Source organism: Rhinoraja longicauda, chromosome 24, assembly GCF_053455715.1.
Source record: "Rhinoraja longicauda isolate Sanriku21f chromosome 24, sRhiLon1.1, whole genome shotgun sequence".
In the NCBI taxonomy this organism is placed as follows: Eukaryota; Metazoa; Chordata; class Chondrichthyes; order Rajiformes; family Arhynchobatidae; genus Rhinoraja; species Rhinoraja longicauda.
Window position 1 is genome coordinate 34,484,059 of NC_135976.1, and position 16,235 is coordinate 34,500,293.

General features: G+C 51.7%; 1 protein-coding gene across 1 annotated transcript in view; it reads left to right on the forward strand.

Annotated features, from left to right (window-relative positions):
• The window catches only part of LOC144605243 (plasma membrane calcium-transporting ATPase 4-like), a 91,466-nt gene that overhangs the window by 69,841 nt on the left and 5,390 nt on the right, over nucleotides 1–16,235 (forward strand). The window contains exons 12-14 of the mRNA XM_078420339.1: nucleotides 7,029–7,208; nucleotides 10,135–10,222; nucleotides 14,201–14,307. Coding sequence (XP_078276465.1) covers nucleotides 7,029–7,208; nucleotides 10,135–10,222; nucleotides 14,201–14,307 — 375 coding nt within the window. The remainder of the gene's footprint in view (nucleotides 1–7,028; nucleotides 7,209–10,134; nucleotides 10,223–14,200; nucleotides 14,308–16,235) is intronic.

A 16,235-nucleotide genomic window follows, 5' to 3' on the forward strand; every position in this document is an offset into this window, starting at 1 on the left:
GAAACGTCACCCATTCCTTCTCTCCAGAGATGCTGCCTGACCTGCTGAGTGACTCCAGCACTCTGTGAAACGTCACCTATCCATGTTCTCCACAGATGCTGCCTGACCCGCTGAGTTACTCCAGCACTCTGTGAAACGTCACCTATCCATGTTCTCCACAGATGCTGCCTGACCTGCTGAGTTACTCCAGCACTCTGTGAAACGTCACCTATCCATGTTCTCCAGAGATGCTGCCTGACCCGCTGAGTTACTCCAGCACTCTGTGAAACGTCACCTATCCATGTTCTCCAGAGATGCTGCCTGACCACTGAGTTACCCCAGCGTTGTGTGTCTGCCCAAGAGGTTCTTTGCATTGACAGCGACATTCTGATCCTGTTTACAAATAAATAATAATAAAACTAGAATTCCAACCGAGAGTCCAGGGTCGCACCGATGCCCTTCAAAGTTAAGTTAGTAATTTTCTGTTTTTGAAGTGTTCTGTGTTGGACTGCGGTAGGTTTTGAAACCTCCAATTACAGCGGAGCCTGCCAGTGATGGTAAATTAAATAACAGCTTGCCGGCAGCAACACCGAGGAAAATGATAGGTTGTAAAGTTACAGCTAAATTTAGAAAGGACAGAGTTAGTGGAAGAGACACACAATTCTTTTATTAGTCTGCAAAGTATAAGGTGTCAACAGCAAATGGCAGAAAGGCAGTCACAATGTCTCACAACAGGGAAGATAACAGGCCCTTCAGCCCAACGCCCAGCCCGAAGATCCACACACAAAATGCTGGAGCAACTCAGCGGGACAGGCAGCATCTCTGGACAGAAGGAACGGGCGACGTTTTGGGTCGAGACCCTTCTTCAGACTCGTTAGTTTTTAGTTTTAGAGATAACGTCGCGGAAACAGGCCCTTCGGCCCACCGAAACCGCGCCGGCCTGCGATCCCCGCACGCTAACATTATCCCACACCAACACACACACGAGGGGACAATTTCACCATTTTACCGAAGCCAATTAGCCTACAAACCTGCACGTCTTTGGAGTGTGGGAGGAAACCGGAGCACCCGGAGAAAAACCACGCAGGTCACGGGGAGAACGTGCAAACTCCGTACAGACAGCGCCCGTAGTCAGACAATAGACAATAGGTGCAGGACGAGGCCATTCGGCCCTTCGAGCCAGCACCACCATTCAATGTGATCATGGCTGATCATTCTCAATCAGTACCTCGTTCCTGCCTTCTCCCCATACCCCCTGACTCCGCTATCCTTAAGAGCTCTATCTAGCTCTCTCTTGAATGCATTCAGAGAATTGTCCTCCACTGCCTTCTGAGCAGAGAATTCCACAGATTCACAACTCTCTGACTGAAAAAGCTTTTCCTTATCTCCGTTCTAAATGGCCTACCCCTTATTCTTGAACTGTGGCCCCTTGTTCTGGACTCCCCCAACATTGGGAACATGTTTCCTGCCTCTAACGTGTCCAACCCCTTAATAATCTTATAGGATGGAATCCGGGTCTCTGGCGCTGTGAGGCAGCAGCTCTACCCGCTGCGCCACCGTGCCGCCCAATAGTTCAATAGTGCTTAATTGGTCACGTATGTAACTGCAATGTGAAATAACGGACCACGGTTTTGGCGCCGTTTATTCAACGTCCAAAGTCCGATGTGCTGGAGCATTTCCTGTCTACCAATGGGCCTCACCTCTCCTAGCCCGGCCTTCTTTGCAGCTTTGAAATGTCCTTCCTGGAGAGAAGGTTCCGACTGTCCACCTCATCCATAACCACGCATAATTTTGATAAACGTTACACATCTGGTCTTCCCCTCAACCTCTGACAGATGCTATAGTTTTACCACTTAAGGTAAAATTCCATCCAATCAGTCGTTATAATCACCGAGCTCTTGTTCATTGATGGCCTCATCATGAACGAAACACATCGCTAAATGTCACCCCTCCCTGACCTCCCCCACACATAGAGTCACAGGGACATAGAAAATAGGTGCAGGAGGAGGCCACTCGGCCCTTCGAGCCAGCACCACCATTCAATGTGATCATGGCTGATCATCCACAATCAGTAACCCGTGCCTGCCTTCTCCCCACATCTCTTGATTCCGCTAGCCCCCAGAGCTCTATCTAACTCTCTTTTAAATTCATCCAGTGAATCGGCTTCCACTGCCCTCTGTGGCAGAGAATTCCACAGATTCACAACTCTCTGGGTGAAAACGTTGCTTCTCACTTGTTTTAAATGGCCTCCCCTTTATTCTCAGACTGTGTGGCCCCTGGTTCTGGACTCCCCCAACATTGGGAACAGTCATAGAGTGATACAGTGTGGAAACAGGCCCTTCGGCCCAACTTGCCCACACCGGCCAACATGTCCCATCTACACGAGTCCCACCTGCCTGCGTTTGGTCCATATCCCTCCAAACCTGTCCTATCCATGTGCCTTTCTAAATGTCTCCTAAATTTTGGGATAGTCCCTGCCTCAACTACCTCCTCCGGCAGCTCGTTCCATACACCCACCACCCTCTGTGTAAAAAAGTTACCCCACAGGTTCCCATTAAATCTTTTCCCCCGCACCTTGAACCCATGTCCCCTGGTTCTCGATTCCCCAATTCTGGGTTAAAAGATATGCATTTACCCGATCTATTCCTCTCATGGTTTTGTACACTTCTATAAGATCATCTACACTTCTATAAAATCAAAATATCAGATATTCTCTTTTCTTAAACGTTGGGATAGTCCCCGCCTCAACTACCTCCTCTGGCATTCCCTTTCTTTCCCCTCCCCCTTCCCAGTTTTCCCACTAGTCCTACTGTCTCCGACTACATCCTATCTTTGTCCCGCCCCCTCCCCTGACATCAGTCTGAAGAAGGGTCTCGACCCGAAACGTCGCCCATTCCTTCTCTCCCAAGATGTTGCCTGACCCGCTGAGTTACTCCAGCATTTTGTGTCTACCTCCTCTGGCAGCTTGTTCCATACACCCACCACCCTCTGTGTGCACATACCCACCACTCCTTCCTGTGGCAGGCTTGGATAACTGCACGCATTCGTGTCCTTGTGGTTAATCTTCTCAAGTGTGAACCAGTTGTTTCCCTGTCGTTACTCAACCCTACTCCCTGTTGACTTGCAGTTTCTAAGTGTGAAAGCAGGATTTCCTACATCTTAAAACTAAGTGCTGGAGAACGTGGCCACAGAAGACTGTGGATAGGGCCGCCAACAGTCCCGTATTAGCCGGGACTTCCCGTATTTTGGGCTACATTGGTTTGTCCCGTATGGGACCGCCCTTGTCCCGTATTAGGCCCGGACACTGTAGGCCTGGACACTGTAGGCCCGAACGCTGTAGGCCCGGGCGCTGTAGGCCCGGGCGCTGTAGGCCCGGGCGCTGTAGGCCCGGACACTGTAGGCCCGAACGCTGTAGGCCCGGGCGCTGTAGGCCCGGGCGCTGTAGGCCAGGACACTGTAGGCCCGGACACTGTAGGCTAATGGACTGTGTTCGGGGAGTGGGGTCGTGTGCGTTCGCCTAATGGAGGTTGCGTAGTCTTTTGTCCCTTATTTGGGAGTGAGATAGTTGGCAACCTCTAGCTGTGGAGGCCAAGTCAATGGATATATTTAAGGCAGAGATAGATAGATTGTTGATCAGTGCGGGTGTCAGGGGTTATGGGGAGAAGGCAGGAGAATGGGTCTAAGAGGGGGAGATAGATCAGCCGTGATTGAACGGTGGAGTAGACTTGATGGGCCGAATGGCCTGATTCTGCTCCTATTACTTATGACCATGGACTTTTGAACATGGATAGGTGAAGTTTCGGATCAGGACCCTTCTTCAGACTCGCGTGACGTTTCTGTCTGAAGAAGGTCACCTATCCATGTTCTCCAGAGATGCCGCCTGACCCGCTGAGTTACTCCAGCACTCTGTGAAACGTCACCTATCCATGTTCTCCACAGATGCTGCCTGACCCGCTGAGTTACTCCAGCATAAAACAACAGAATGGTTATTGGGGCGGCACGGTGGCGCAGCGGGTAGAGCTGCTGCCTCACAGCGCCAGAGACCCGGGTTCGATTCCGACTACGGGTGCTGTCTGTGTGGAGTTTGCACGTTCTCCCCGTGACCGCGTGGGTTTTCTCCGGGTGCTCCGGTTTCCTCCCGCACTCCAAAGACGTGCAGGTTTTTTAGGTTAATTGATTTCAGTGAAAGATTGTAAATTATCTCTGAAGATAGACACAAAATGGCGGAGAGACTCAGCGGGTCGGGCAGCATCTCTGGAGGGAAGGAATGGGTGACGTTTCGGGAGGAGGCCCTTGTTCAGTCTGAGAGTCAGGGGAGAGGGAGACACGGAGATATGGAAGTGTAAGGTGTGAAAACGAGACATCAAAGGGGACGAGCGAGGTTCAAGGAAAAATGCAGAATGGATCGTTGTTAGCTGGGGAAAGGTGACAATGAGGCATACAAAGTTTAATCAGGAAGACAGCCGGACTGGTCGGAGATGGGGGAGGGATGGTGAGAGAGGGGAAGCAAAGGTTACTTGAAGTTAGAGAGGTCAATGTTCATACCGCTGGGGTGTAAGCTGCCCAAGCGAAATATGAGGTGCTGTTCCCCCAATTTGCGCTGGGCCTCACTCTGACAATGGAGGAGGCCCAGGACAGAAAGGTCAGTGTGGGAGTTGGAGGGGAATGTCATATCATATCATATCATATCATATATATACAGCCGGAAACAGGCCTTTTCGGCCCACCAAGTCCGTGCCGCCCAGCGATCCCCGTACATTAACACTATCCTACACCCACTAGGGACAATTTTTACATTTACCCAGCCAATTAACCTACATACCTGTACGTCTTTGGAGTGTGGGAGGAAACCGAAGATCTCGGAGAAAACCCACGCAGGTCACGGGGAGAACGTACAAACACCTTACAGTGCAGCACCCGTAGTCAGGATCGAACAACCTAGTCCCTTGGGAGTCCCCAGTGTGTGTAGGATAGGGCTCTACAAGGTGTGGTGGGGGGGGAATCGCTGATCTGTGCGGGACTCGGTGGGCCGAAGGGCTGTATCTCGAAAGTGAACGAAACTAATCAGGTGGGGATTTTCCCACCGAGTTACTCCAGCACTTTGTATCTGCCTTTTCGATTGAAGGCAGCACCTGCAGTTCTTTCCCACACAGGTGGGATTTTGAGTTGTCTTTTCGATGAAGGCTTCTTAAATGTTTTTTTTATTGAACTGGAGAACGACTATAATTCCGAGCCTGTTGAATTGATAATTTATGAATGATGCCTAACCGAGCAATTGGTCTAAATAATATATAACACCATGTACCTGATACCTTGCCTCAGTTTGTTCCTAATTTAAATTCTTTTGAAGTCACATGCTGAACTTATTCACAGTACGGATAGAAATGCTTATTAGCTATAAATAAACAGGTCCATTTCTAAACAGCCACAAACTGTTTGCTTGCTTCCATTATCCTGATGAAGATAATTACACCTCTGCCAGCTAATTTTATTCTTGGATGAAAGGTGTTTATTATTTCATGTCAACCTATGTTCCTGTTTATTCCCCTTAACCGTTTCCCTGCCAAAGCTCTGCCCTCAATGAACAAAACAGCCCGTGGAAAATTCAACGCGCTGGAGTAGCTCGGCGTGTCAGGCAGCGACTGGAGGGTTAGCCCAGCCGACGTTTAGTTTAGATTAGATTAGAGATACAGCGCGGAAACAGGCCCTTCGGCCCACCGGGTCGGCGCCGCCCAGCGATCCCCGCACACTAACACTATCCTACACACACCAGGGACAATTTTTACATTTATACCGAAGCCAATTAACCTACAAACCTGCACGTCTTTGGAGTGTGGGAGGAAACCGAAGCACCCGGAGAAAACCCACGCAGGTCACGGAGAGAACGTACAAATTCCGTACAGACGGCGCCCGTAGTCGGGATCGAACCCGGGTCTCCGGCGCTGCGTTCGCTGTAAGGCAGCAACTCTACCGCTGCGCCACCGTGACACCCTTCTTCACAATTCCCCACCTGAAACATAATCTGCCACAGAGTCATAGAGTCACACAGCGCGAGGAAACAGGCCCTTCGACCCAACTCACCCACACCGGCCAACACGTCCCATCTACACTAGTCCCACCTGCCTGCGTTTGGCCCATTTCCCTCCAAAACCTGTCCTATCCATGTACCTGTCTAAATGTTTTTTTAAAGTTGTGATAGTCCCAGCCTCAACTACCTCCTCCGGCAACTTGTTCCATGCACCCAGCACCCTTTGTGTGGAAAGGTTACCCCTCAGGTTCCTATTAAATCTTTCCCCCCTCAGCTTAAACCTATGTCCCCTGGTTCTTGATTCCCCAACCTCTGGGCAAGAGACTGTGTACTTCCCTCTGATGATCTACACCTCCACAAGATCGCCCCTCGTCCTCCTGTGCCAGGACTAGAGTCCTAGCCTGCAGAACCCCTCCCCCTGTACCTCAGGCCCTCAAGTCCTGGCAACATCTTCGTAAGGGATTTGCGTAATTTCCATCGCCAGACACTGCCTGGTGCACTAGAGTTTGTCTTGGTTGTATTAATGTGCAGCGTTATCAGATACTAGACCAAGTGGACCCGTTGGGCCCAAACCTCTCCTGCATTGGTGCAGCACCCTCTCCTCTACCCCCCTCCATCCCCTCCCCCTCCCCTCCCCACTTCCCCTTCCCCCTCAACCCCCCTTATCCCCCCTCCTCCCCCCCTCCCTCCCTCCCCCCCACCTCCCTCCTCCTCCCCCCCTCCTCCCTCCCTCCCTAGGAGATAGATTTAAACTTTAAAATGTGAATAACTTTTAAAATATAACACTGATTTGAATAAAACTACTTGCTTTGCCATCAAAGCGACGACGGTGAGTAAGTTGGGCCTTAAATTGTCGCGCTATCGTGTACCGTTGAAAATGTGTGTGATTGTGTAAAGCTGCTGTTGTGGCTGTTGTGTGAACAGTGTTGGTTTGTTGTTCCTGGTGCTGTGTTGGGTGCTGGCGATGGCAGTGTGCCCGGCCGATGTATTCAGTGTGGATTGTCTGTGTTTGCCTCTGCAGGTCCCGGATGCCATCGTGAAGTGCCAGCGAGCTGGGATCACCGTGCGCATGGTGACCGGCGACAACATTAACACCGCCCGCGCCATCGCATCCAAGTGTGGCATCATCAACCCCGGAGAGGACTTCCTGTGTATGGAGGGCAAGGAGTTCAACCGGCTGATCCGTAACGAGAAGGGAGAGGTGTGTGTTGGCCGGGCGCAGGGTGCAGGGTGCAGGGCGCAGGGCGCAGGGCACAGGGCGCAGGGTGCAGGGTGCAGGGTGACCTGAGGCAGGGTGCAGGGTGACCTGAGGCAGGGTGCAGGGTGACCTGAGGCAGGGTGCAGGGTGCAGGGTAACCTGAGGCAGGGCACAGGGTGCAGGGTAACCTGAGGCAGGGTGCAGGGTGCAGGGTAACCTGAGGCAGGGTGCAGGGTAACCTGAGGCAGGGTGCAGGGTGACTTGAGGCAGGGTGCAGGGTGCAGGGTAACCTGAGGCAGGGTGCAGGGTAACCTGAGGCAGGGTGCAGGGTGACTTGAGGCAGGGTGCAGGGTAACCTGAGGCAGGGTGCAGCATAACCTGAGGCTGGGTGCAGCATAACAACGCAGGGTGCAGCATAACCTGACACAGGGTGCAGGGTAACGACACAGGGTGCAGGGTAACCTGGCACAGGGTGCAGAGTAACCTGACACAGGGTGCAGCATAACCTAGCACAGGGTGCAGGGTAACCTGAGGCAGGGTGCAGGATAATGTGACACAGGGTGCAGGGTAACCTGAGGCAGGGTGCAGGGTGACCTGACACAGGGTGCAGGGTGACCTGACACAGGGTGCAGGATAATGTGACACAGGGTACAGGGTAACGACACAGGGTGCAGGGTAACCTGACACAGGGTGCAGGGTAACGACACAGGGTGCAGGGTGACCTGACACAGGGTGCAGGATAATGTGACACAGGGTGCAGGATAACCTGACACAGGGTGCAGGGTAACGACACAGGGTGCAGGGTAACCTGACACAGGGTGCAGGGTGACCTGATGCAGGGTGCAGGGTAACGACACAGGGTGCAGGGTAACGACACAGGGTGCAGGGTGACCTGATGCAGGGTGCAAGATAACCTGACACAGGGTGCAGGGTAACGACACAGGGTGCAGGGTAACGACACAGGATGCAGGGTGACCTGATGCAGGGTGCAGGGTAACGACACAGGGTGCAGGGTAACGACACAGGGTGCAGGATAACCTGACACAGGGTGCAGGGTAACGACACAGGGTGCAGGATAACCTGACACAGGGTGCAAGATAACCTGACACAGGGTGCAGGGTAACGACACAGGGTGCAGGGTAACGACACAGGGTGCAGGATAACCTGACACAGGGTGCAGGGTGACCTGACACAGGGTGCAGGGTAACGACACAGGGTGCAGGGTAACGACACAGGGTGCAGGGTAACGACACAGGGTGCAGGGTAACGACACAGGGTGCAGGGTAACCTGACACAGGGTGCAGGGTAACGACACAGGGTGCAGGGTAACCTGACACAGGGTGCAGGGTAACGACACAGGGTGCAGGGTAACCTGACACAGGGTGCAGGGTAACGACACAGGTGACCTGGCAAGGTGACCTGACACAGGGTGCAGGGTAATGACATAGGGTGCAGGGTGACCTGATGCAGGGTGCAGGGTAACGACACAGGGTGCAGGGTAACGACACAGGGTGCAGGGTGACCTGACACAGGGTGCAGGGTGACCTGATGCAGGGTGCAGGGTAACGACACAGGGTGCAGGGTAACGACACAGGGTGCAGCACAACCTGACACAGGGTGCAGCATAATGACACAGGGTGCAGGGTAACAACACAGGGTGCAGGGTGACCTGACACAGGGTGCAGGGTAACGACACAGCGTGCAGGGTAACGACACAGGGTGCAGCACAACCTGACACAGGGTGCAGGGTGACCTGACACAGGGTGCAGCATAATGACACAGGGTGCAGGGTAACGACACAGGGTACAGGGTGACCTGATGCAGGGTGCAGGGTAACCTGACACAGGGTGCAGCATAATGACACAGGGTGCAGGGTAACGACACAGGGTGCAGGGTGACCTGATGCAGTGTGCAGGGTAACGAAGTTTAGAAGGATGAGCAGTGCGGGGGGGGGAACCTTTTGGAAACGTACAGGATACTGAAAGGCTTTGGATAGAGTAGATGTGGAGAAGGATGTTAGATAGAGCTCTAGGGGCTAGTGGAATCAAGGGATATGGGGAGAAGGCAGGCACGGGTTACTGATTGTGGACGATCAGCCATGATCACAATGAATGGCGGTGCTGGCTCGAAGGGCCGAATGGCCTCCTCCTGCACCTATTTTCTATGATGTTTCCACCAGTGGGAGAGTCCAGGACCAGAGGGCGTAGTCTCAGAATTAAAGGACGTTCTCTTAGGAAGGAGATGAGGAGAAATGTCTTTAGTCAGAGGGTGGTGAACCTGTGGAATTTTTTGCCACAGAAGGCAAGTCAGTGGATATTTCTAAGGCAGATAGATAAATTCTTGATTAGTGCGGGTGTCAGGGGTTATGGGGAGAAGGCAGGAGAATGGGGTTAGGAGGGAGAGGTAGATCAGCCGTGATTGAATGGTGGAGTAGACTCGATGGGCCGAATGGCCTAATTCTGCTCCTATCACGTATGACCTTATAATATAACAGAGGTCTGCCCTGGTATGCACACATCCCTCATAGAACATCGCTCAGGAACAGGCCCAATGTCTAATATTATTCATAAGTTCATGTTCATAAGTTATAGGAGCTGAGTTAGTCCGTAGATTTTGATTGCTAAATTCGAACAGTTATCTGAGTTGATCTCCAGTCCTGAGTAGACACAGAAAGCTGGAGTAACTCAGCGGGTCGGGCAGCATCTCTGGAGAGAAGGAACGGGCGATGTTTCGGGTCAGCCCGCCCCCCCCTGACATCAGTCTGACGAAGGGTCTCGACCCGAAACGTCACCCATTCCTTCTCTCCCGAGAAGCAGCCTGACCCGCTGAGTTACTCCAGCATTTTGTGAATAAAAACCTTCGATTTGTACCAGCATCTGCAGTTGTCTTCTTATACTACAATATGAATCTCACTCTGTTCTCTCTGCAGGTGGAGCAGGAACGTCTGGACAAAGTCTGGCCGAACCTCCGTGTCCTGGCACGGTCGTCCCCGACTGATAAACACACGCTGGTCAAAGGTACAGGTCACAGATGGAGTGATACAGCGTGGAAACGGGCCCTTCAGCCTAACTTGCCCACGCTGGCCAACAATGCCCCATCTACGCGCTTGGCCCATATCCCTCCAAACCCGTCCTATCCATGTACCTGTCTAAATGTCTCCTAAACATTGCGATAGTCCCAGCCTCGACTACCTCCTCTGGCAGCTCGTTCCACACACCCACCACCCCTTTGTGTAAAAACGTTACCCCTCAGGTTCCCATTAAATCTTTTCCCCCTCACCTTAAACCCATGTCCCCTGGTTCTCAATTCCCCAATTCTGGGTTAAAAGATATGCATTTTACCCGATCTATTCCTCTCATGGTTTTGTACACTTCTATAAGATCATCTACACTTCTATAAGATCAAAATATCAGATATTCTCTGTTCTTAAACGTTGGGATAGTCCCCGCCTCAACAACCTCCTCTGGCAGTCCCTTTCTTTCCCCTCCCCCTTCCCAGTCTAAATGTCTCCCAAACATTGCGATAGTCCCTGCCTCAACTACCTCCTCTGGCAGCTCGTTCCACACACCCACCACCCCTTTGTGTAAAAACGTTACCCCTCAGTTTCCCATTAAATCTTCCCCCCCCCACCTTAAACCTATGTCCTCAGCTTCTCGATTCCTCTACTCTGGGCAAATACAATACAATATATTTTTATTGTCATTGTACAGCGGGGATACAACGAGATTGGGAACGCGATTTCCATTCGATGCAATAAATTAATGAGCTAATGAACAGAAATTCAGACTACCCAGAGAAACAAAATTAGAAACAGTTTTAAAACAGAATAAAGTGGGCGGCACGGTGGCGCAGCGGTAGAGTTGCTGCCTTACAGCGAATGCAGCGCCGGAGACCCGGGTTCCATCCCGACTACGGGCGCTGTCTGTACGGAGTTTGTACGTTCTCCCCGTGACCTGCGTGGGTTTTCTCCGAGATCTTCGGTTTCCTCCCACACTCCAAAGACGTGCAGGTTTGTAGGTTAATTGACTGGGTAAATGTAAAAATTGTCCCTAGTGTGTGTGTAGGATAGTGTTAATGTGCGTGGATCGCTGGGCGGCGCCGACCCGGTGGGCCGAAGGGCCTGTTTCCGCGCTGTATCTCTAAATCTAAAAACCTAAAAGTGCAAATAGGTCTGTGCCGGGACTCTGTGCGATGTGACCATCCGAAGGAGACAGTTCATGGGGGGTGGAGGGGGGGGCACTCAGCCAGACCGGTTCCGAGCAGCTATAGGCCTGGGGATGAAGCTGTTCCTGAGTCTGGAGGTGCGGGCGTAGAAGGCCTTGTAACGTCTGCCCGATGGTGGAGGTTCCAACAGGCTATGGCAGGGGTGTGAGGAGTCTTTATGAATGCTGGTGGCTTTCCCGAAGCATCGTGTGTTGGAGAGCAAAAAGTCAAGACAAGTCAAGTCAATTTTATTTGTATAGCACATTTAAAAACAACCCACGTTGACCAAAGTGCTGTACATCAGTGCAGGTACTAAGAAACGAACATACAATGAATGGCACACAAACATAAACAGCACATACATAAACAGACATAAAAGGTATGCATTTACCCGGTTTATTCCTCTCGTGGTTTTGTGCGCCTCCGTGAGATCGCGTTGACTTCTCTCAGATCAATATATCAGATATTCTAAAGAAGCATTGTCTATTGACGCCACGGTTTTGCTTCCTGCTGATCTGTAACTGGATGTGCAGTGCGAAGGTTGCCGTTTCTATTTTGGATTGTAATTCAGATTATGCCTGGCTTTGAGAGAGGTGGTGGATGAAAGATCCTCCGACTGCTCGAGTGAAACACTCACTGTTTCTGCAGGAAGGAACTGCAGACAAATCGAAGGTAGAAGCAAAACGCTGGAGCAACTCAGCGGGTCAGGCAGCATCCCTGGAGAGAAGGAACGGGTGACCTTTGTCCCGCCCCCTCCCCTGACATCGGTCTGAAGAAAGGTCTCGACCCGAAACGTCACCCATTCCTTCCCTCCAGGGAAGCTGCCTGTCCCGCTGAGTCCAAGTTTCTGACCGCCCTCTGAGTTTGAGTTGAGTTTCGTGCATGAGATTTCTGAGTTTAGTTTATTTGTCACGTGTACCATAGAAACATAAAAACATAGAAAATAGGTGCAGCAGTAGGCCATTCGGCCCTTCGAGCCTGCACCGCCATTCAATATGATCATGGCTGATCATCCAGCTCAGTAGCCTGTACCTGCCTTCTCTCCATACCCCCTGATCCCTTTAGCAAAAAGGGTCACATCTAACTCCCTCTTAAATATAGCCAATCAACTGGCCTCAACTACCTTCTGTGGCAGAGAATTCCACAGACTCACCACTCTCTGTGTGAAGAAATGTTTTCTCATCTCGGTCCTAAAAGACTTCCCCCTTATCCTTAAGCTGTGACCCCTGGTTCTGGACTCCCCCAACATCGGGAACAATCTTCCCGCATCTAGCCTCTCCAACCCCTTAAGAATTTTATATGTTTCTATAAGATCCCCCCTCAGTCTTCTAAATTCCAGCGAGTACAAGCCCAGTCTATCTAGTCTTTCCTCATATGTAAGTCCCGCCATCCTAGGGATTAATCTGGTGAACCTTCTCTGTACTCCCTCTAAGGCAAGAACGTCTTTCCTCAGGTTAGGAGACCAAAACTGCACACAATACTTCAGGTGCGGCCTCACCAAGGCCCTGTACAACTGCAGCAGAACCTCCCTGCTCCTAAACTCAAATCCTCTTGCTATGAATGCCAACATACCATTCGCTTTCTTCACTGCCTGCTGCACCTGCACGCTTGCTTTCAATGACTGGTGCACCATGACACCCAGGTCACGTTGCATCTCCCCTTCTCCCAATCGTTCACCATTCAGGTAATACTCTGCTTTCCTGTTCTTGCCGCCAAAGTGGTGCCGAGGTACAGTGAAAAGCTCGTGCTGCGTGCTAACCAGTCAGCGGGAAGACAACGCACGATTACAACCGAGCCGTCCACAGTGTATAGATACGGGATAAAGGGAATAATGTTGACTGCAAGGTAAAGTCCGATCAGAGATAGTCCGAGGGTCTCCAGTGAGGTAGATGGGAGGGCAGGACCGCTCTCTAGTTGGTGAGAGGACGGTTCAGTTGCCTGATAACAGCCGGGAAGAAACTGTCCCTGAATCTGGAGGTGTGCGTTTTCACACTTCTGTACCTCTTGCCTGATGGGAGAGGGGAGAAGAGGGAGTGGCCGGGGGTGAGACTGGTCCTTGATGATGCTGCTGGCCTTGCCAATCAGCGTGAGGTGTAGATGGAGTCGATGGGGGAAGGGAAGGGTTTGAGTGCGTGACATAGAGTCACACAAGCACAGAAACAGGCCCTTCAGCCCAGATTACCCATGCCAACCAAGATGCCCAATCTACACTAGTCCCACACACCTACGTGTGGCCCATATCCCTCGAAATCTTAGAAAGATGCAACATGCTGGGGCAATGCTGGTGGATAAATGTGAGGTTATCCACTTTGGTGGCAAGAACAAAAGGCAGATTATTATCTGAATGGTGTCAGATTAGGAAAAGGGGAGGTGCAACGAGATCTGGGTGTCCTTATACATCAGCCACAGAAAGTCAGCATGCAAGTACAGCAGGCAGTGAAGAAAGCTAATGGCATGTAGGCCTTCATAGCGAGAGGATTTGAGTATAGGAGCAGGGAGGCCCTACTGCAGTTGTACAGGGCCCAGGTGAGACCACACCTGGTAAACTGTGTGCAGTTTGGAAATGGTGGTGGATAACTTGGTATAAGTTTTGTATTGAATGAATGTACAGCCTCCGGGAATGTCGGGTGGAGTTTTGAAAGGAACATGTTTTTGCATATGTTTATTTGATTGTGTATTAAAAAGTAAATGAGGCAGCAATGTGTTTGAGGTCCAGAGGACACGACAACGCCTTCCCATTGAAAGGGCATCCGCCACGGAAAGTTCAACACGGGGTTGTTTTGTTGCACCAGGTATTATTGACAGCACCATCGGAGAGACGCGACAGGTGGTGGCCGTGACAGGAGACGGGACGAACGATGGGCCGGCGCTGAAGAAGGCCGACGTCGGCTTCGCCATGGTACGCTCCCCTTCCCCTCTCGCTCTGTTCCCAGCGCTCTCAGCGCCGGAGACCCCGGGTTCGATCCCGACCGCCGGTGCTGTCTGTACGGAGTTTGACAGCACAAAACAATAGGTGCAGGAGGAGGCCATTCGGCCCTTCCAGCCAGCACCGCCATTCATTGCGATCGTGGCTGATCATCCACAATCAGTACCCCGTTCCTGCCTTCTCCCCATACCCCTTGATTCCGCTAGCCCTAAGAGCTGTATCTAACGTGGGCTTTCTGCAAGATATCCGGTTTCCTCCCACACTCCAAAGGCGTGCAGGTTTGTAGGTTAATTGTCTTGGTGTAAATTATCCCGTGTGTGTGTAGGAATGCACTGCCTCAGAAGGATCTGTGGAACTCTCTGCCTCAGAAGGCAGTGGAGGCCAATTCTCTGAATGCATTCAAGAGAGAGCTAGATAGAGCTCTTAAGGATAGCGGAGTCAGGGGGTATGGGGAGAAGGCAGGAACGGGGTACTGATTGAGAATGATCAGCCATGATCACATTGAATGGTGGTGCTGGCTCGAAGGGCCGAATGGCCTCCTCCTGCACCTGTTGTCTATTGTCTGTTGCCTAGGAGAGTTGAGAATCTGTGGAATTCTCTGCCACAGAGGGCAGTGGAGGCCAATTCACTGGATGTTTGTAAGAGAGAGTTAGATTTAGCTCTTAGGGCTAACGGAATCAAGGGATGTGGGGAGAAGGCAGGAACGGGGTACTGATTGAGAATGATCAGCCATGATCATATTGAATGGCGGTGCTGCCTCGAAGGGCCGAATGGCCTCCTCCTGCGCCTGTTTTTTTCTATGTTTCTAATTTAATTATAGCTCAGGCATTGTACACTCGCACACGAGGGGTTGATGAAACTTCGGGTTGTTGTGTTGAATATAAACAAAGCGCAGAGCAGCAAGTTTATTGTTTAGTGTGAGTGTGGCGTTACTGCCGACAGAGCAGGGTGGTGGCACAGCGGGTAGAGCCGCTGCCTCACGGCGCCAGGGACCCGGGTTCAATCCTGGCCTCGGCTGCTGTCTGTGTGTGGAGTTTGCATGTTTGCCCCGTGACCGACCGCGTGGGGTCTTCTCCGGGCGATCCAGTTTCCTCACACACTCGAAAGACGCGCAGGTTTGTCGGTTAATTGGGTTCGATAAAATTGCCCCTGTTGTGTAGGGGCAGTTCCGTTGAGTTTATCGTGCACCGAGGTACAGGTGAAAAGCTTTTGTTGTGTGCTAATCAGTCAGCGGAAATGCAACACAATCGATCCATTTACAGCGTACAGATATAGGGTAAAGGGAATAACGTTTAGTGCGAGGTAAAGCCAGCAAAGTCCGATCAAGGATAGTCCGAGGGTCTCCAATGAGGTAGATGGGAGGTCAGGACCCCTCTCTAGTTGGTGGTAGGACGGTTCAGTTGTCTGATCACAGCCGGGAAGAAACTGCCCCTGAATCTGGAGGTGTGCGTTTCCACACTTCTGTACCTCTTGCCCGATGGGAGAGGGGAGAAGAGGGGGTGGCCGGGGGTGAGACTGGTCCTTGATGATGCTGCTGGCCTTGCCGAGGCAGCGTGAGGTGTAGATGGAGTCAGTGGAAGGGAGGTTGGTTTGTGTGATGGAGTGGATGGGAAAGTGGGATGACGTAGAACTAGTGTGAATGGGCGATCGCTGGTCGGCACGGACTCGGTGGGCCGAAGGGCCTGTTTCCACGCTGTATCTCTAAAAGTAAATAGACAATAGGTGCAGGAGGAGGCCATTCGGCCCTTCGAGCCAGCACCACCATTCAATATGATCATGGCTATATAAGAAAATAACCAGATGCTGGTAGATGCATCTGAAGAAGGGTCTCGACCCGAAACGTCACCCATTCCTTCTCTCCTGAGATGCTGCCTGACCCGCTGAGTTACTCCAGCATTTTG